The sequence below is a fragment of the Schistocerca americana genome, chromosome 5, assembly GCF_021461395.2.
Source record: "Schistocerca americana isolate TAMUIC-IGC-003095 chromosome 5, iqSchAmer2.1, whole genome shotgun sequence".
In the NCBI taxonomy this organism is placed as follows: Eukaryota; Metazoa; Arthropoda; class Insecta; order Orthoptera; family Acrididae; genus Schistocerca; species Schistocerca americana.
Genome location: NC_060123.1, coordinates 82,618,813 through 82,641,818, shown reverse-complemented (window position 1 = coordinate 82,641,818; position 23,006 = coordinate 82,618,813). Strand labels below are relative to the sequence as shown.

Genomic DNA, 23,006 nt, shown 5'->3' with positions numbered 1-23,006 from the left:
AAAGTGCTTTATACGCAACTACCCGTCTAACGTCACCATAGAGGCATCCTCAGTTTAGAATGCTCATATTTCCATGATGTTGTTGGACATTTACGGAATGCCGGATTTCGACAACTTTTCCAAATCAAGAATCAAACCAGAATGGTGGGCTATCATAATAAAATCTAGTACACGCAAAAGATGTTTGTCAAAATGTATAAAGGATAACAGCTGAATCAACCACGCTAACTGGTGTCTACCGTATCTTACAATATATCCAATGGGTGCTATCCGTCCTGAGTCATTCAGCAGTCACGCTTTACACATTTTGACAAGCACCTTTGAGTGTACCCAATTTCATTGTCACAACCCACCATTCTGATTTGATTCATAGCGTGGATTATTTCCGCAAGGTGATACTCGGTAATTGTCCATCTTCATTATGGAAATATAACCATTAAAAACCTGAAGCTGCGTCTATACGGACGTGAAACCGGTAGTTTAGTCCCACGAATAGGTCAGCTGCGAAATATACTTGCCATTTCATTCGTCTTTGTGAAATCCAACTTTAAAGGATGTCTTTAATATTTCATTATGTGTGTATATAATTAGATTTTATGTTAAATTTTCGTGGTTTTTATTGTAATAGTGCATTCTGACTAAGGTATCCTCATCTCGTTTAATTATGTTTTTATTTTTTAATGAAAACTGACCAATGTTCTGTTTATTTCATTACGTGTAATAACTGTATCTGGCGTAATGCGCTCTGCCTGAAACCAAATAAAATAAAATGAAGTACCGCTTTTCAGTCGCCATCAGCTATAAAACTCAGAAAATAGAAACAAAAGCGTACCACAAATGCGCCAAACAAAAATGGGTATTAAATGTGAGATAAAAGAAACATGTTAACTAAACTTTACTAGTGATATGAAGACGTGTAGTCGATACATAAAATAACAATAACTTCTTGTACATTATAGACTGAATGATGTCTAGAGTGTGACAATCATCATAAACTTTATTTCATCTATATACATGCATTCCCTCCTATTGTTCTTCCATATATTGAGCATGCATCAACATGCTGCTGCTGAAGATTAGGTTACTTGCTCCTTTTGTTTGCACTTTTGACTCCTATTCCTGTTTAGTAAATCTATTGGTAAGGTTTTGTTTACATTTTCTCAGTTTCTAACTCTCACTGTCGCTGAAAACCAAAAATGGTAACCAGTTTAGATGGAATATTACGCGATCAAGACTTCTAACTTTGTAATATAATGCTTGCTGCGCTGGCGTTGAAAACTTTCGCAAAAGTACAGTAGAATTATGCCTAAGCATGGGGCAAAGCGAATGGAATAGGCAGTATTGGGGATTTGTGAACCCCTGGGGGTCATAAATCAAGTAGCATAACAACAGGTTAAGGGGAGGGGGTCATAAATTAATAAGTTTTCCACTCAATGTATGCAACTTGCAATAACAATATATGCCACAATGAAGGTTGCGCCGTTACTATCAGCTATAGATGCCTAAATTCCCGCAAGTGGGGCACTCATGCTGGGCTCAGTCGTTACACTGTGTGTAGCTAGTAGCTCGCCATACGCTATTAAAATGAAACCTATTTTCTCTTGCCCCTACTGTATACGACACAGGTACAGAATTGGGCAAGAATCTTGTAAAATGAATTGTGTATTAACTTCTAGCAAGTCAGTAGAGGATTAGGAAATGTATTTCAAATGCTTGTTCATACTCATGTTCATGTGAGCAGTACCATAGAAACAAACAGCTGAAAGTATTGGTACAATGGCAGCACCTGGGATCAGAACCTCAACTGGTGGAATTTACACCGCAGTTGTCAATTCCCGAAGCCTTCCGTTTCAATTTTAGAATTTCTTTCGGATATTGTGAGTTAAAACTTAGAAAGTCAACACTGACATATGTCATAAAACTATACTTCTGTTTTCATCATCGTTCCATTAAAAAAAAAAAGAATTTGTCTTAAAAGCTTTGTCAAAGAACACTACCAGCCACGAACTGTTTTTGACTTACCTTAAATTATAAAAAAAACCAACGTGTTTCGAGCTACAAACCTTACCTTGAGACTACAATGGCAACGCCAAAAACCTTTAACATAACTACACACATATACTGAAGTTGTTCTCCACTTTCTTGGCATCTGCTGTGCCGCCGTTTGTCGTATGAAACGGCTGTCCTCGTGTGATGTGGTAAGATGGATCCATTGCTATGGCTCCTTGGATTTTGCTAATCACTTTTTATAAAGTCGTAAAGGAAATTTAAGACTCGTCATCGCAATCGAATCAACTTTTCTGTAGAAACAAGACGACAACCACATGAAGAAACATGACCACAGCACATGCCAATACGTTGAAGAACGACTTCAGTAATCTACGTGCACTTTCGTTAAACATTCTTTGTACTGGCATTATAATCTCAAGAATACGTTTTTGCCTCGAAACATTTTGATTAAGTGACACAAAAAGTTGTGACTGGTTGCGGTTTCTGAAACACTTTTCGAATTTTTGAAACAGTCAAACTTGGTCTATGTAGCTTTATATAATTACTTCCTTGAATATCTCAAGTCACACAAGAGTTAAGAGTATTAGTCACAGAAGCAAATCATGTCGCGTTACGTTCCGCTCTACCTACTACCACTTGCTGGAAACCTTGAGAGGTTCATGTGCACGATTTACCTAATGCACGCTGTATGAGGTGTTGCATCCCGTACAACAGTATGTGAAATACATCACTGGGTTCATATTCGGGTGAAATATATTCGTTTTATAATACGACTACGTTCTCTAGTTGTCAATGAATATTTCAGATAAATTAAAACGCTAGCTGATACAGCAGTATGAAACGCAAAAGTCCGTATTTACCTAAGGGACGGGATAAAACCGAGCAGTTAAAACCGATACCGGTACTTCAGTTCTGAGTAACCAGTATTTGTCAATATTTGTTCGGTCACGGTTGTAACAGGTTCTTCTCATATTTTACTAATAACCGGGTAAAGTAGCAGGCATATCAGTTTTCCATAGCAGTAGTGATAAAGTTTTTGTTTTAAAACATTTTTTTAAAAAACGAGTAAATTTTTTTCTTAAGATTTCCAGTGCTTTGAAATATTGGACTACTACAGAAAGTGAGAAATGCGACCAGTGATGTTTTAATTACAATGCCATCTGTTAAAAACGAGGGACAAACATGACATAAGAATCAATACAGCATTGCTGAGAAAATTCTGTACGTCTTTCCGTGGCGTGGCTTATTTGAAGATAAGTGTGTATGCATAGTATCGAAGACTTGTCACCACCTAGTCTATACTTTAGTTTTCCTCAGACATCACCTGTATTGGAGAATGACACCTGCCTAGTTCAGAAGTACCTCACGAACTGGTTTATCAACGAAACAGTGCTCAATTTGCATTGAACGATTTAAACGGAAGGGGTGCAACAGCCTTGCGACATAATATATAAAGTATCGACAATGTTCTTTGGAAGAGAGGGTAAATTTGATTGTTACACCTATTATTTTATTAATACCTTATCAGTTTGGAATAATAACGAATTTCTTAATTTTGTGGTAGCATCAGAGGGAGACATTGATACTATCCAAAAGTGAGGATGCAGGGGAGGCATCAACTTGCCTACGCCGTCATCGCTCCTGTCTCCTTCATCTTTGCTGGAGACAATGAAACAGACTTCCGCCACAGCCTCAATTTCCTCTCAATCAATATCTCCTAGGAGAAGGAGAATTTTTCAATCTTTGTTCGAATTCTACGTTTATTTCTGGAAACAATAGCAATAAAAATCCGAAAGTTGGTTATTTCAGAAACCGGTTATTTCAGAAGCCGGTCATTTACAGCGGTTTTAACTTATGGTTATTCTGGAGACGAAAAAAAAGGGTCTAACCGAAAACCGCCATCCATAATTTACCTACAAACTAACCCTAGTGTATCTTATAGTTACGAAAGCTGACTTCAGTCAACAAACTTCCTCGCTGCCTTCCTCGAATACTGCCCTCCTCGGTCTGTAGAGTTACCCGATGCGTCTGGCTCAGCGGCGGTACTCACAGTCCACGCTGACTTTGATCCTCTTGCTGACGGTGGGCGGCACGCCGTTGGACGCGATACACAGGTAGGCGCCCATGTCCAGGCGGGAGATGCGCGTCAGCTCCAGCACCTCCCCCTCCCATTCCAGCACTGGAACACGGAGGCCAGCGGTTTGCTTCAGAACACTGCTTCACTTCCAAAGTAATACACTAAACAACTACATCAACCACGTGTAATTTAGCGATCTCCCACAGAATAAATGAAAGCGACATTTATGAATATAAGCGGGGGTTAACAATAGTCAGCACTTCTACATACACACTAACTACTGAAACTTTTTGGCAGATTAAAACTACTTGCCGGACCGAGACTCGAACTCGGAACCTTTGCTTTACGCGCGCAAGTGCTCTATCAACTGAGCCACCTAAAGTACTGGAGCTGTGAGGACGGGTCGTGAGTCGTGAGCATTTGCATTTGGTGACCATTTGCCCGCGAAAGACAAAGGTCCCGATTTCGAGTCTCGGTCTGGCACGCAGTTTTAATATGCCAGGAAGTTTCATGTCAGCGCACACTTCGCTGCAGAGTGAATATTTGATTCTGGACACTAATTACTAATACACACACTTCCGATGGATCTGCATATACAAGGTGTAACAAAACTGTACGGCACAAACTACAGGACAAATTCCTCACAGGTAGACAAAGACCCTGTGTTATACAAACATAGGTCTGGAAACCCTCATTTTCTCCAACCCAGCAATCGTGAGAAATACACGCGAATAGGACGCACCAGCATACTACGTGCAACTCTTTCTCAAAGGAGACTGGACTCTGATACATGCATCAACCCGCTGTTGTAGTGAATCTCTGATGCGCTGATGTACCCCTGGAGAATTGCGTATGGTTTTGCAGCCTCCCATACAACGGACACGGAGACTCTGAACATCTTAAACTGAGGTCCCATTTGTAGGAGCTTTTCTTGGCCCACAAATAAAACTCCAGTGAGTTTAGGTCCAGAGAACGTGGAGACCAGGCAACTGGTCCATCTCTATCCAACCATCTTACACTGACGTTACGGTTATCATCAACTTTAAGAAGAATTTCCGCCTCCTTTTGCGGTGTCCTATTCCTTTTAGGCCTCTCAGGCTTAAATGTCTCATGTTCAATGGCTTAAAAACGTTTTTTATGTCGGTACACCTTCAAATGGTTCATATGGCTCTGAGCACTATGGGACATAACTTCTGAGATCATCAGTCCCCTAGAACTTAGAACCACTTAAACCTAACTAACCTAAGGACATCACACACATCCATGCCCGGAGCAGAATTCGAACCTGCGACCGTAGCGGTTGCGCGGTTCCAGACTGTAGCGCCCAGAACCGCTCGGTACACCTTCGTCCTGTAAATCTCTCCCGGTACAAATGTTGAGCGCGAGCGACATTGCCGTCAGCTAATCCATACATCACATGGGGGTCTACCATATCCGCATTTGTGTACACTACCACTGCTCTAGTCAAGTCTATGATTAACTCTGCGCAGGAACGCGGGTGCTTGTAGCGGTCATACAGATCGCTGGAACAGTAGACGTTACCTGTAAACAAGCAATGACGTACGTCGCATAGCAACAAAGGCATGTAAAACAACACACTCGCGATGCACAACGTAACCACACATTACCAAGAGTGCATGTTCGCCATGATTCTAACATTCTGTTTGTGTGCGTGAGTTGTAACTTGGAAACAATGCGTTTCCAGACCCAAGTTCATATTAAATTATTTCTTCAGCTACGTGTCAAGAACGTGTCCTGCAATTTGTGTCGTACATTTTTGTTAAGCCCTGTGTTTACTTTGGAGAATACTTTCAAATAACTTCTGGGAATTCAGCCAGGTAACACTTTCAGCGACCGCCGATATTTCGGCGGGAGAACACCCCGCCATTTTCAAGGCAAACTGGCGGGGTGTTCTCCCGCCGAAACATCGGCGGTCGCTGAAAGTGTTACCTGGCTGAATTCCCGGAAGTTATTTGAAAGTTGTTTACGCCAGGAGAAACTCAGGTCTCACATTGGAGAATACTGTTCCGCCAAGAAATTAAAGTGTTTGTAAGAACTAACATTGTCAGGAATGAAGCAGGTTGTCTTTACGTAATTTATTAAAACTAAAAAAGTAATTACAAAAATCTTTCAGTACCTACACGATATCTGCATAAGAAAATGAAAATAAGGTGACTGGACAGTAACAACTAATTTCAGATCTGAAAACAATCAAAAAATATCGGAAATCGCCTTAGAAAAACATCTTAACATATTAATACAAGGTATACACTACTACTCTGCTAAAATGCAACTTAACAGTGATGGTAAAAACTATCATATAAAAAAGAACATACATCTCAGTCGACTTTGTGATATTACTCGACAGTAATTTTATGCTCTGAACCTATTAATACCAAACTATTTTCCATATTGTGTACCCCAAAAGTGGGGAAGGGTGGGCACTTCAAGCCCACCACAGATTTTTTTTAACATAGAAATTTGTTAATTGTAATTAAATCCTTTTACAACACGCTTTTCAAATGGGCGCTGAAGTGTAATTAGTGTTCAGAAGCGAAAAATGTTTTTTAGAACAATGTCACCACTACAAAATCGTTTTCCTTAACCAAGGGCTATACTTTATGACAACCGCAAACAAATTTTAAAGAATACACATTTCGTTAACTGTCTTTGATCTACACTCCTGGAAATGGAAAAAAGAACACATTGACACCGGTGTGTCAGACCCACCATACTTGCTCCGGACACTGCGAGAGGGCTGTACAAGCAATGATCACACGCACGGCACAGCGGACACACCAGGAACCGCGGTGTTGGCCGTCGAATGGCGCTAGCTGCGCAGCATTTGTGCACCGCCGCCGTCAGTGTCAGCCAGTTTGCCGTGGCATACGGAGCTCCATCGCCGTCTTTAACACTGGTAGCATGCCGCGACAGCGTGGACGTTAACCGTATGTGCAGTTGACGGACTTTGAGCGAGGGCGTATTGTGGGCATGCGGGAGGCCGGGTGGACGTACCGCCGAATTGCTCAACACGTGGGGCGTGAGGTCTCCACAGTACATCCATGTTGTCGCCAGTGGTCGGCGGAAGGTGCACGTGCCCGTCGACCAGGGACCGGACCGCAGCGACGCACGGATGCACGCCAAGACCGTAGGATCCAACGCAGTGCCGTAGGGGACCGCACCGCCACTTCCCAGCAAATAAGGGACACTGTTGCTCCTGGGGTATCGGCGAGGACCATTCGCAACCGTCTCCATGAAGCTGGGCTACGGTCCCGCACACTGTTAGGCCGTCTTCCGCTGACGCCCCAACATCGTGCAGCCCGCCTCCAGTGGTGTAGCAACAGGCGTGAATGGAGGGACGAATGGAGACGTGTCGTCTTCAGCGATGAGAGTCGCTTCTGCCTTGGTGCCAATGATGGTCGTATGCGTGTTTGGCGCCGTGCAGGTGAGCGCCACAATCAGGACTGCATACGACCGAGGCACACAGGGCCAACACCCGGCATCATGGTGTGGGGAGCGATCTCCTACACTGGCCGTACACCACTGGTGATCGTCGAGGGGACACTGAATAGTGCACGGTACATCCAAACCGTCATCGAACCCATCGTTCTACCATTCCTAGACCGGCAAGGGAACTTGCTGTTCCAACAGGACAATGCACGTCCGCATGTATCCCATGCCACCCAACGTGCTCTAGAAGGTGTAAGTCAACTACCCTGGCCAGCAAGATCTCCGGATCTGTCCCCCATTGAGCATGTTTGGGACTGGATGAAGCGTCGTCTCACGCGGTCTGCACGTGCAGCACGAACGCTGGTCCAACTGAGGCGCCAGGTGGAAATGGCATGGCAAGCCGTTCCACAGGACTACATCCAGCATCTCTACGATCGTCTCCATGGGAGAATAGCAGCCTGCATTGCTGTGAAAGGTGGATATACACTGTACTAGTGCCGACATTGTGCATGCTCTGTTGCCTGTGTCTATGTGCCTGTGGTTCTGTCAGTGTGATCATGTGATGTATCCGACCCCAGGAATGTGTCAATAAAGTTTCCCCTTCCTGGGACAATGAATTCACGGTGTTCTTATTTCAATTTCCAGGAGTGTATATTCATCACGTACTTTTCAAGGATATACTGATGTGTAAGGAGGGCATCGGACCTCAGAATATGAATATCACATTGCTTGGGAAAAGTCACAGCCACTGCTAGGTGATTAACTTTTAGGTTAAGTTTTACTCATAATTTAAAACAGTTGCGGAAAGTAATACAGGAAATCATTAAAATCAATAACAAGCTTTTTCAAAATTCTGAAATATAAGGTACGTGGCTAGATAACGAAGTTTTCGAACGCTGGGTATATATTACCCCAACTCCCGCTTGCTATTGTGAGGGCTAAAGTAAGAAACTATGCGTAAACAAAATGCGGCTTGAGCGCGAACTGGGTATAGCAGTAGTAACCATCATGCTGTGACATTCGTGCGTGTAGAAAACAACACGAGGAAGAAAAATTTCTGAGCAGCAAAATACTATGTACCTGTAGAATTACGCAAACACAAATATCTTAGCAACAAAAATCTTTTCGCTTTACTAGATAATCTTTAAAAAATTAAAATATATGTAGGAGACAACGAAAAGTTAGGAACCTGTCATTCACACTAAAACTTCAACATGTCACACATGGAATAAATATACTACATAAAATGTGTTTAATAAATGAACGCAAGGTTTCAGTGTTACACTGAAACCTTTTTTAATAACATACCATAGTTCTACGAGACGCAGATTGTACAAACACGTTTTATCAGAAAAATCATATGAATCCTTAACTTACAACTCTATGAAAGGCAAGTTCTGCGAAGAAAGGCTACTATGCAACGATACAAAAACAAAGAAAACATCAACACCTGTTCGAAATGAGCGAACAAAAATATAATAAATAGTCCAAAATCAGGTCTAAAATTATTGATCTGATTTGTACCGATACAACCGATTTTCACATCCTGCGTCTCGTAAGAATATGATACGTTGTTAAATTTTTTGGTGTAACACTGCAATCTTGTGTTCCTTCCACATGACTGTTTCATTGGACATTTGTTCGATACGTAAAATGTTGGCGTTTTGCTACGGATGATAGTTTCTTAACTTACGACTCCTTTTATTTCAAAATGTTTAAGATTATTTAGTATGTGAAAAAAAATTAATGCTGAGATTTTTTTATTTCTGCAGGTTTAAGACCTGGCTGAGTTTAGAACTCCCAGTTTTTTACTTTCGCACTTAACCAACCACATTAGCAAATGAAATGTGAAAAGAAGTGCTTTTTTTGAAAATATATGTTCCTAAAATCGTTTTATTGCAACTCTAAGAAGTAGCAGTATCTTCCTCTCATGTAACAGTATACACTTTTTCTTTAGGCTTTCCTCAATAAGTGGTTTCTGAAGTTTGGAAACTGCCTTGTTTTTGGAATCAGCTTAGGTACATTTTTTCTTATCAGCTTCAGAGATTATTACATTACTTGGAACGAGGTTAATATTTGCAGGTAATTTGTGGATAATTATCTTCAGATTCTGTTAATACATTCTACAGCAACATTTATATGTATACTCCGCAAGCCACCTTGGGGTGTGTAGCAGATGGTACTTACTGACTTCTGTCACTACCCCCCTTTCCTTTTCCAGTCGTCAATAATCTGCGGAAGAGCAGTTCCTGTTAAGCCTCTTTGTAAGCTGAAATCTAATTTTATTTACAAGGCCTTTCCGGAAGATATACACAGGAGGAAGCAATGTATTGGCTGGCTCTTCCAGAAACGTACCCTTTTGGAACTTTACCAGAAAACCACGCCGCGATGCAGAAAGCCTCTCTTGTAGCGTGTGTCGCTGGAGCTGCCGGAGCGTCTTCGTGACACTCCCGCGCTTACTAAATGAACCCGTAACAAACACACCGTCCTTTTTTGGCTTTCCTCTATTTCTTGTTTTGATCCTATCTGGTACGAATCGGAGTCTGACGAGCAATGTTCACCTCACATGAGTGTGGACTGCATTTCCTGAAGATTCTAACAATGAATCGTAGTTTGACAACTCCCTTACCTGCGATTACTTTTACCTGGCCGTTTCACTCAAAACCGCTTCGTACATATACTACTTCATATTTAATGTATGTGACTCCCTCCAGTGCTTGTTCTGGAATGGCGTAATCGTACCATATCTGTCTCCCTGCCTATTCATGCGCAGTACGTAACATATGGTTATGTTAAGGGTTATTACAACATACCATAACATCGCAAACAGAAAATGGCACTGACTGACTAACTGCCTAACTACTACTTTACTGCTGCGTTTTTCTTCTTGGTTCACTTGCTGGTGACATCAGCAAGTCAAAAATTTTTCTACATAATTTCTGCATTTCAAATAATTTTAGTTACACACAGTGCTTCAGTATAATGCATCTTGGAAGTTGTGGACTGAGGTATTACTTTACCACTTCGTGATGCACATTATGAACAATTACCCGGCAAAGATGGTACTGAAAAGTAACTAAACTCATTAACAGTGTAGGGGAAAATAATTGGAATAACTCTTGCAAAACTGGAAACAAAAATAAATTGCTCATATAAAGGAGGTAACTAGTGACGGGCAGGGGAATACATCCCCCCCCCCCCCCCCCCCCGCACACTCCACCATCCCACCACCCTTCCTACATGTGGAAAATGATATTGGGACCTTCTCGAATAGAACCCGTAATTTTCCCCACTGTTCCTGTGCGCATGTCAGAAGGAATCCTGAACATGAACTAGTAACAAATACACTCAGAGCCATTTGTTCCGAAATCTCAAAACCATTACGTTCACCACCACAATTGAAAATGTCAGACAGGTCTGGATTTTAGAATGTTCCAGCACCATTGTGCCTTATAAGGGCGATTTTATTACCAGACAATGTCAAAAATTACTCAAATGTGAACGCAGAAATTTTTCATGTCTATGCAAACGTTGTCTTCCTGAGAGCAACACATCATGTACATTTCACAAATCAAATACATGCCCTCAGTTAATTACGTCGCAGGTGGTTTATTATAAAGTGGCAGCACTAGTTTGTTTGGTAATCAATAAACACAGCTTTGAGTATTATTTTGTAAAAAAAATGCACGTAGTTTCACCAGTCCCTCAGCTTCTACTAAATTAATTTGGACGTCCCCTCCGTTTTCCCAGCTCAGTTCATGGATTCGCGCGTTTGACGTTTTCGGAACCAATTCACTTAAATCATCTACTTTCCTCTGTAATTCGCATTTAACGCGAGTGATCTTGTTTTTCTTATTTTATTACGATGATCGTTTCTCTCCGTGTAGGTGGGAGTCAACAACTTATTGTCGTATTCAGAGGAGACAGTTCGTTGTCGAAACTACGTAAAAAAAATTCTATTCAAAGCAAAACGCCGTTGTTTAGGTGACAGATTCACCAGTTCGCTTATCATATCCGAGGCGCTGCGTCCCCTGTTTCGCGATTATACAAAACGACCTGTCCTTCTTTGTACAATGTAGACGCTCTCCATCAGTCCTACTTAGCAATGATCCCCAACCACGCAGCTATACTTCTGAAGAGAACGGACAAACATAGTGTAGCCAGTCTCTTCAGCAGATATGTTACATCTGCTAACTGCTGTACTGTCAATAACAGACAAGCAGAATGGTATTGTACTTTCTGGACCGCAGAGGGTGTTTTTCCAACATTGAAAACAAATCACTAGTGATTTGGCTGATATTAAGAGGAGAAACATCGCCAATACAAGGCACAATGGTACCGAAACATTCTAAAATCCAGAGCTGTCTGACATTTTCAAATGCGGTGGTGACCAACGTAATGGTTTTGAGACTTCGCAGCAAATGTCTCTGAGTGTATTTGTCAGCCCTGCCTCTGGATTTAGGTAACACAGGTGTTTAGGGTTCGTCTACGCTCTATAAAACACATGGTTATCCTTCTAAAGCAGTCTGAGATTCGTCTTCCCCAAGGTATGTGTCAGTACGAGTCCACATCTATAGTCTCATAGTATTTCTATGTGGTAGTTCGATATTTAGTTGTTTGTAATTGTAGTCTCTGCATACTTAGTAGAATCCGTAGTCTTTAAGTTAGCACAACTCATCATGTAACCAAAGCTAAACTCAATTTGTTTAGTATTCATATGGAGGGGCTGCAACTTTTATTGTTTATGGTCAATTGACTCCTTTCACACCTTGAAGATATCTTGTCTAAATAATTTTGGAAGTAGTTTTTGCCTTGTGGTGATTTGATAAGATACTAAGCAACAGCATCACATTCAAACAATCTTAGACGGCTGCTCAGAATTCTTGTAAATTGTTTGTGTGTATTAGGAACACCAGAGGTCCTGTAACTCTTTTTCGAGGATCCCAAATATCACTTCGGTATGACGATTGTACCTCCCGCCGCTTACTACGAACCGTGACCTTAATAACCGGAAATGACGAACCGCCTCATACAGCTGAGACGATTGTCCATAGGCACGCAATTTAATTAGAAGCTGCTGGTGAAGAACTGTGCCAAAAGCCTTCTGGAAATCTACAGATATGGAACCAACTAGAGATGTCCTATCGGCAACACTCACTACCTCGTGTGACTAAAGAGCCCGTCGTATTCCTCAAGAACGAGTTTTTCCGCGGCCATGCTGGCCATGTATTAACAAAGAATCAGTGGCGTATTTCTTAAGCTAAACGCGGATATTATACGTATCTAAACGCTAAATCACAGTAAGACTTCGTTTTTACAGTTTGTAACACAAAATTCAACAAAACCCGACTTTTTAATTTCACAGAATTGGCATATGATAAGTGAAACTGAACAATTCAAATTTCTAGGTGTTAAGGTAGATGGTGAACTGTCGTGGAAAGCCTACGTTCAAGACCTTGTTCACAGACTTAATGCAGCTTTTTTCACTATTAGAACGAAATCTGAAGTAAGCTTAAGCTTATTTTCATTCGCTTATGTCGCATGGTCTTATATTTTGGGGTAACTCTTCCCATTCTCAAAGGGTAGTTTTGACTAAGAAAAGGGCAATAAGTGGTGTAAGGTCACGAACCCCTTGACGACCCCTGTTCAATAGCCTCTCAAATCTATATATATATTTCTTTTTGAGAGGCTATTGAACAGGGGTCGTCAAGGGGTTCGTGACCTTACACCACTTATATATATATAATATGACTGTCATTTCTTGTTAAGAATATCAGCATATTCCCAAGAATTAGCAGCTTTCAGTCAGTTAATAATAGGGAGAAGTCCAATCTGCATTTGGATCGGACTTCCTTGACTCTTGTGCAGAAAGGTGTGAGCGTACTACTGCACCCAATTTCAGTAAGCTACTACAAGAATTAAAAAATCTTAGTAATATCCACTCGCTTTCAAATCGAAGCTGAAGGGTTTCCTCATGGGTCCTTGTTTCCATTCCGTCAACGAATTCATTGAAAAATTAAGCTGATTCCTATGTTATATTGTTGATTGCGTTTTATTAAACTTATGGCTTAACTTTGTTTGGGTTCATAAACATTTTATGTTAGGTGTTACTTTACGTTGTGATTTCATGTACTGATACGTTCCGTGATGTTGGATATTTGCTCCTCAATTTGGTCCTACGGAGCTAGATATGTAAATAAATAAAATAAAAAGCAAGCGACCACGCAAGTTGTGACCTAATCATTGTTCTGGATATGAGTGATGCAGATATACAAGCACCTGCCTAAATGCAGGTGTTAGAATCTTGTTGTTGTTGTTGTGGTCTTCAGTCCTGAGACTGGTTTGATGCAGCTCTCCACGATACTCTATCCTGTGCAAGCGTCATCATCTTCCAGTACGTGCTGCAGCCTACATCGTTCTGAATCTGCTTAGTGTATTCATCTCTTGGCCTCCCTCTACGATTTTTACCCTCCACGCTGCCCTCCAGTACTAAATTGATGATCCCTTGATGTCTCAGAACATGTACTACCAACCGATCCCTTTTTCTGGTCAAGTTCTGCCACAAACTCCTCTTCTCCCCAATTCCATTCTGTACCTCCTCATCAGTTATGTGATCTACCCGTATAATCTTCAGCGTTCTTCTGTAGCACCACATTTCGAAAGCCTCTATTCTCTTCATGTCTAAACTATTTACCGTCCATGTTTCACTTCCATACATGGCTACACTCCATACAAGTACTTTCAGAAACGACTTCCAAACTCTTAAATCTATACTCGATGATAACAAATTTCTCTTCTTCAGAAACGCTTTCCCTTCCATTGCCAGTCTACATTTTATATCCTTTCTACTTCGACCATCATCAGTTATTTTACTCCCCAAATAGCAAAACTCCTATACTACTTTTAAGTGTCTCATTTCCTAATCTACACTCCTGGAAATTGAAATAAGAACACCGTGAATTCATTGTCCCAGGAAGGGGAAACTTTATTGACACATTCCTGGGGTCAGATACATCACATGATCACACTGACAGAACCACAGGCACATAGACACAGGCAACAGAGCATGCACAATGTCGGCACTAGTACAGTGTATATCCACCTTTCGCAGCAATGCAGGCTGCTATTCTCCCATGGAGACGATCGTAGAGATGCTGGATGTAGTCCTGTGGAACGGCTTGCCATGCCATTTACACCTGGCGCCTCAGTTGGACCAGCGTTCGTGCTGGACGTGCAGACCGCGTGAGACGACGCTTCATCCAGTCCCAAACATGCTCAATGGGGGACAGATCCGGAGATCTTGCTGGCCAGGGTAGTTGACTTACACCTTCTAGAGCACGTTGGGTGGCACGGGATACATGCGGACGTGCATTGTCCTGTTGGAACAGCAAGTTCCCTTGCCGGTCTCGGAATGGTAGAACGATGGGTCCGATGACGGTTTGCATGTACCGTGCACTATTCAGTGTCCCCTCGACGATCACCAGTGGTGTACGGCCAGTGTAGGAGATCGCTCCCCACACCATGATGCCGGGTGTTGGCCCTGTGTGCCTCGGTCGTATGCAGTACTGATTGTGGCGCTCACCTGCACAACGCCAAACACGCATACGACCATCATTGGCACCAAGGCAGAAGCGACTCTCATCGCTGAAGACGACACGTCTCCATTCGTCCCTCCATTCACGCCTGTCGCGACACCACTGGAGGCGGGCTGCACGATGTTGGGGCGTGAGCGGAAGACGGCCTAACGGTGTGCGGGACCGTAGCCCAGCTTCATGGAGACGGTTGCGAATGGTCCTCGCCGATACCCCAGGAGCAACAGTGTCCCTAATTTGCTGGGCAGTGGCGGTGCGGTCCCCTACGGCACTGCGTAGGATCCTACGGTCTTGGCGTGCATCCGTGAGTCGCTGCGGTCCGGTCCCAGGTCGACGGGCACGTGCACCTTCCGCCGACCACTGTCGACTACATCGATGTACTGTGGAGACCTCACGCCCCACGTGTTGAGCAATTCGGCGGTACGTCCACCCGGCCTCCCGCATGCCCCCTATACGCCCTCGCTCAAAGTCCGTCAACTGCACATACGGTTCACGTCCACGCTGTCGCGGCATGCTACCAGTGTTAAAGACTGCGATGGAGCTCCGTATGCCACGGCAAACTGGCTGACACTGACGGCGGCGGTGCACAAATGCTGCGCAGCTAGCGCCATTCGACGGCCAACACCGCGGTTCCTGGTGTGTCCGCTGTGCCGTGCGTGTGATCATTGCTTGTACAGCCCTCTCGCAGTGTCCGGAGCAAGTATGGTGGGTCTGACACACCGGTGTAAATGTGTTCTTTTTTCCATTTCCCGGAGTGTAATTACCTCAGCATCACCCGACTTAATTCGACTACATACCATTATCCTTGTTTTGCTTTTGTTGATGTTCATCTAATACCCACCTTTCAAGACACGATCCATTCCATTCAACTGCTCTTCCAAGTCCTTTGCTGTCTCTGACAGAATTACAATGACATCGGCGAACCGTAAAGTTTTTATTTCGTCTCCATGCATTTTAATACCTACTCCGAACTTTTCTTTTTTTTCCTTTACTGCTTGCTCAATATACAGATTGAATATGATCTGGGAGAGGCTACAAACCTGTCTAACTCCCTTCCCAACCACTGCTTCCCTTTCATGTTCTTCGACTCATAACTGCCATCCGCTTTCTGTACAAATTGTAAATAGCCTTTCGCTCCCTGTATTTTACCCCTGCCACCTTCAGAATTTGAAAGAGAGTTTTCCAATCAACATTGTCAAAAGCTTTCTCTAAGTCTACAAATGCTAGAAACGTAGGTTAGCCTTTCCTTAATCTTTCTTCTAAGATACGTCGTAAGGTCAGCATTGCCTCACGTGTTCCAACATTTCTACGGAATGCAAACTCATCTTCCCCGAGGTCGGCTTCTACCAGTTTTTCCATTCGTCTGTAAAGAATTCGCGTTAATATTTTGCAGCTGTGACTTACTAAACTGGTAGTTCTGTAATTTTCACATCTGTCAGCACCTACTTTCTTTAGGATTGGAATTATTATATTATTCTTGAAGTCTCAGGGAATTTCGCCTGTCTCATACATCTTGCTCACCAGATGGTAGAGTTTTGTCAGGACTGGCTCTCCCAAGGCTGTCAGTAGCTCTAATGGAATGTTGTCTACTGCCGGGGCCTTGTTTCGACTTACGTCTTTCAGTGCTCTGTCAAACTCATCACGCAGTGTCATATCTCCCATTTCATCTTCTTCTACCTCCTCTTCCATGTCCATAATATTTTCCTCAAGATCATCGGCCCTGTATAGACCCTCTATATACTCCTTTCACCATTCTGCTTTCCCTTCTTTGCATATAACTGGGTTTCCATCTGAGCTGTTGATATTCATGCAAGTGGTTTTTTTTTTCTCCAAAGGTCTCTTTCATTTTCCTGTAGGCAGTATCTATCTTACCCCTCGTGAGATAAGCCTCAACATACTTACATTTGTCCTCCAGCCATCCCTATCTAGCCATTTTGCACTTCCTTTCGGTCTCATTTTTGAGACATTTGTATTCCTTTTTGCCTGCTTCACTTACTGCATTTCTGTATTTTCTCCTTTCATCAATTAAATTCAGTATCTCTTCTGTTACCCAAGGATTTCTACTAGCCCTCGTCTTTTTACCTACTTGATCCTCTGCTGCCTTCACTATTTCATTCCTCAAAGCTACCCATACTTCTTCTACTGTATTTCTTTCCCCCATTTCTGTCAATTGTTCCCTTATGCTCTCCCTGAAACTCTGTACAACCTCTGGTTTAATCAGTTTATCCAGGTCCCATCTCCTTAAATTCCCACCTTTTTGCAGTTTTTTCAGTTTTAATCTACACTTCATAACTAATACATTGCGGTCAGAGTCCACATCTGCCCCTGGAAATGTCTTAAAAGTTAAAATCTGGTTCCTAAATCTCTGTCTTTCCATTATATAATCTATCGGAAACCTTCTAGTATCTCCCGGGTTCTTCCATGTATACAACCTTCTTTCATGATTCTTGAACCAAGTGTTAGCTATGATTAAGTTATGCTCTGTGCAAAATTCTACCAGGCGGCTTCCTCTTGCATTTCTTAGCCCCAATCCATATTCGCTTACTACGTTTCATTCTCTTCCTTTTCCTACTGTTGAATTCCAGTCACCCATGACTATTAAATTTTCGTCTCCCCTCACTACCTGAATAATTTCTTTTGTCTCATCATACATTTCATCAATTTCTTCATGTCTGAAGAGCTAGTCGGCATATAAACTAGTGCTACTGTAGTAGGCGTAGGCTTCGTGTCTATCTTGGCCACAATAATGCGTTCACTATGCTGTTCGTAGTAGCTTACCCGCACTCCTATTTTTTTATTCATTATTAAACCTACTCCTGCATTATCCCTATTTGATTTTGTATTTATAACCCTGTATTCACCTGACCAAATGTCTTGTTCCTCCTGCCACCGAACTTCACTAATTCTCACTATATCTAACTTTAACCTATCAATTTCCCTTTTTAAATTTTCTAACCCACCTGCCCGATTAAGGGGTCTGACATTCCACACTCCGATTCGTAGAACGCCAGTTTTCTTTCTTCTGATAATGACGTCCTCTTCAGTAGTCCCCGTCCGGAGATCCGAATGGCGGACTATTTCACCTCCGGAATATTTTGCCCAAGAGGATGCCATCATCATTTAATCATACAGTAAAGCTGCATGCCATCGGGAAAAATTACGGCTGTAGTTTCCCCTTGCTTTCAGCCGTTCGCAGTACCAGCACAGCAAGGCCGTTTTGGTTAGTGTTACAAGCCAGGTCAGTCAATCATCCAGACCGTTGCCCCTGCAACTACTTAAAAGGCTGCCGCCCCTCTTCAGGAACCACACGTTTGTCTGGCCTCTCAACAGATACCCCTCAGTTGTGGTTGCACCTAGGGTACGGCTATCTGTATCGCTGAGACACGCAAGCCTCCCCACCAACGGAGAGGTCCATGGTTCTCCGCGTTGGAAGAACGTAATGCCACGTAGCACTTGACAGTGAAACGACTGACGAAAACCTTCCTCATAGAAAATATGTATTACTTACCTAGCTACTTCAACTACATATGCATGTGTTCACTGCAGTGTAGTAGAATTAATAAATCAGGATACAGTACAGAAGTAACAGGTTGGGTGGCGGCAGGGTGGAGGGGAACAGGTAGACTGCTAGCGAAGGGATTACAGCAATATGGTAAGAGGGGGTGGATGTGTTTGCACGGGCAGGGCGCGGTCCTCACCGGAGAGCGACTTGTTGATGGCGATCTTGGAGCCGTCGTCGCGCTTCCACTTGACGCTGGGCGGCGGCGACCCGCTGGCGTGGCACGTCAGAGTGACGTCAGCGCCCTCCCGGACGATCACGTCAGAGCTGCTCAGCGAGTCGTCGATGTTGGGCGGCACTGCAACACCACCAGCCACGATCACCACTAACAGGCCAAGAGGTCACCACTCCACATATCTACGTCTACGTCATGGCAGAGTGCACTTCTTACTACCGCTAATTTTTTCCCTCTCTTGTTTCATTTACAAACCGGGCAAGGGGAAAAGAGTGTCAGTATGTCTCAGTAAGAGTCCAAGTCTGTCTTCTCACAGAGAATTTGATTTTTACAGGAGCCGGTAGATGGATGGTGTAAATAAATCTTACAACAAATAAATGACGAAAAATAGCACAAAAAAGGTGTGTATAACAATGCAGTTCATTTAGCGATATAATTTTAAGGTGAGCGTCTAAACAAAACAAAGCAAAATTGCACATATTGTAAATCTTAGGCCTAGAACAGTTAAATTAATATAAATTTCATGCTGTTGTACTTTACATAACCAAAAATTTTACCCACAGAAGATCACACATAGGTGTCGAAACCTGGTGAAATACAAAAATTATAAAAAAATATATTTGCATAGGGCTGCTTTTCAAAACAACCGAATTTTAAATCGCAAACAGGTAAGAACATCAAGAGGAGCTTCAAACCTTAGTAAAGCGAGTAGCAATCTATCTACGTTTAAACTCTCTCAGCAGCATTTGTGTTAAAGCATTATAACCTTATATCAGTGTGATACATCACTGACTGGCAATTGTGGTAGTTCCTATTCAGGCTGGTCCGTTAACATATTTGAGGATTACACTTTATGTATTTTTTTATAACGTTACAGATACATTTTATTCCGATAATATTATATGCGGCTCACATTCATAAGTTATAGCAACCCTTTTGTCCCTCCTCCCCGCCCCCCCCCCCCACCCCCAGGACAAATTAGAGATTATGTGTGATACTATTTAATAGGGTAGCTTAGCGATTATTCAAACTCGTCTGTTATCATGTGTTTATACGATCCGTTTGTATTTCTTAATAATTTTAATGTTAGATTTTATTTTGAAACCATTATAAAAGATTCATAATGGTTAGATTCATTATCTCTTCTTGTCGTCCGTAAAACATGAGATGTTACATGTATAAGGCAACGAGCGAGGCGTCGCAGTGGTTAGCACACTGGATTCGCATTCAGGACGACGACGATTCAAACCCGCGTCCAGCCATCCTGATTTAGCTTTTCCGTGATTTCCCCAAATCGCTCCAGGCAAATGCTGCGATGGTTCCTTTGAAAGAGCACGGCCGAATTCCGTCCCCATTCCTCCCTAATCCGATGGGACAGATGACCTCGCTGTGTGGTCCATTCCCCCAAGTCAACCGACCAATTAATACTATTTAACACGACTGCTTTGTGAAGATTGTACGGGTCATTGCAGTCAAAGTATTTTTACCGAAATAGATGACAGAGGGATAGAAAAAAAATTAAAATCGCTTAAAAGAGGAAAGGTCGCTGGACCAGAAGGGACACCAGTTCGCGAAGGAGCTTGCCCGCCTTCTTGCAGCGATGTACCCTAGGTCTCTAGAAGGGGGTAGCGATCCAAAAGATTGGTAAAGGGTACAGGTCGTTCCGTTTTCAAGAAGGGACGTTGAACAGATGTGCAGAACTATAGACCTATATCTCTAACGTCGTTCAGTTGTAGAATATTGGAACACGTATTATGTTCGAGTGTAATCACTTTTCTGGAGACTAGAAATCTGCTCTGTAGGAATCAGCATGGGTTTCGAAAAAGACGATCGCGTGAAACCCAGCTCGCGCTATTCGTCCACGAGGCTCAGAGGGCCATAGACACGGGTTCCCAGGTAGATGCCGCGTTTCTTGACTTCCGCAAGGCGTTTGATAGTGTTCCCCACAGTCGTTTAATGAACAAAGTAAGAGCATATGGACTATCAGACCAATTGTGTGATTGGATTGAAGAGTTCATAGGTAACAGAACGCAGCATGTCATTCTCAATGGAGAGACGTCTTCCGAAGTAAGAGAGATTTCAGGTGTGCCGCAGGGGAGTGTCGTAGGACTGTTGCTATTCACGATATATATAAATGACCTTGTGGATAACATCGGAAATTCACTAAGGCTTTTTGCGGATGATGCTGTAGTAGTATATCGAGAGGTTGTAACAATGGAAAATTGTACTGAAATGCAGGACGATCTGCAACGAATTGATGTATGGTGCAGGGAATGGCAATTGAATCTCAATGCAGACAAGGGTAATGTGCTGCGAATACATAGAAAGAATGCTCCTTTATCATTTAGCTACAATATAGCAGGTCAGCAACTGAAAGCAGTTAATTCCATAAATTATCTGGGAGTAGGCATTAGGGGTGATTTAAAATGCAATGACCATATAAAATTATTCGTAAAGCAGATGCCAGACTGAGATTCATTGGAAGAATACTAAGGAAACGCAGTCCGAAAACAAAGGAAGTAGGTTACAGTACACTTGTTCGTCCACTGCTGGTATACTGCTCACCGGTGTGGGATCCGCACCGGATGAGATTGATAGAGGAGATAGAGAAGATCCTACGCAGAGCAGCGCGCTTCGTTGCAGGAACATTTAGTAATGGCGAAAGCGTTACGGAGATGATAGATAAACTCCAGTGGAAGACTCTGCAAGAGAGGCGCTCAGTAACTCGGTACGGGCTATTGTTGAAGTTTCTAGAACATACCTTCACCGAGGAGTCAAGCAGTATATTGCTCCCTCCTATGTATATCTCGCGAAGAGACCATGAGGATTATGTCAGAGAGATTAGAGCCCACACAGAGGCATACCGATAGCCTTTCTTTCCACGAACAATACGAGGCTGGAATAGAAGGGAGAACCGATAGAGGTACTCAAGGTACCCTCCGCCACACACCTTCAGGTGGCTTGCGGAGAATGGATGTGGATGTTGATATCTCTTATGTGATTGTTTCTCATGATCGAGCATGATCGTTGCACAACACAGTCTGTCGGTTAGTTTAGAGTTTTAACGAGGTGAAATGGCTGAAAATTCCCACGAAATCCAGTACTTAAGGTATCCATTCTTTGCTCACATGTTTCTTCCCACTCAGTACAACATTTAGTTACCTAAACCAGATGTATCTGATTGTCTCCTGCTTTTTGAATAACTTTAATAAGTTCATTTGCTGTTTGCCTAATGTTCCATTGTGATTTAACACATTTTTACACTGTGAACTGATGGCTCTTTAGAAATGTATTCCATGCAAGTCTCGTTTGGAAACAAGTCAGACGTCGTGTGCTATGTTATTTTAGCCACACATACGGGCTTAGAGAAATGCTTTTATTGATAGGTCTTCTGCATACTACACTGAAATACCCCTTATTAGGCAAATGAGTTTAAACACAGTGTTCCTTGTATTTAGGTAAGTTTTTTCTTACATCGAAGGTTATATAGCTTCTTAGTAATGTACTAGGAACCTAGATCTTTTTGTATCATTATTTATTTCTATTGGCTGTGCTTGTGGTATTATCCTTGAGGCTACAAGTACTTTGGCTCTGCAGCGCGGAGTGGCCGCACGGTTTGAGGCACCATGTCACGGATTGCGCGGCCCCTCGCGACGGTGGTTCGAGTCGTCCTTCGGGCATGGGTGTGGGTTTTGTGTTCTTAGCATAAGTTAGTTTAAGTAGTTTGTAAGTCTAGGGACTTATGACCTCAGCAGTTTGGTCCCTTAGGAATTCACACAAATTTGAACATTTTAGTACTTTGGCTACTTGCGCTAAGTCTACAAATGTCCAGTTTCCTGTTCTGTGTGCATGGATAAGGTTGCATATGTGGAAAAATTACTGTTCGTCTGTATTACTATTCGTGAATTTGACAACTAGCGTTAATTTATGTTTCTACATGATTGACATGTGACTTACGTTAGCCAATACTTCGTAACTTATGTTTAGTATTTCCGTGCCTTCGTGGCGTTTTGTACATTGAGATTTTGATGTCATTTCTGTTTCTTAAGGTTCATTCAGGTGGCAGATGAATCCGGTAGAAGATTAATAAATTGTTCTAAGGCAGCTGTATGTCGTGAGTTTCGTTAAACATATATCCGCTGC

General features: G+C 42.6%; 1 protein-coding gene across 1 annotated transcript in view; it reads right to left on the bottom strand.

Moving 5' to 3' along the window:
* The window catches only part of LOC124616214 (lachesin-like), a 954,519-nt gene that overhangs the window by 370,169 nt on the left and 561,344 nt on the right, over positions 1–23,006 (bottom strand). The window contains exons 4-5 of the mRNA XM_047144518.1: positions 18,828–18,986; positions 4,061–4,189 (exon numbers count right to left, since the gene is read on the bottom strand). Coding sequence (XP_047000474.1) covers positions 4,061–4,189; positions 18,828–18,986 — 288 coding nt within the window. The remainder of the gene's footprint in view (positions 1–4,060; positions 4,190–18,827; positions 18,987–23,006) is intronic.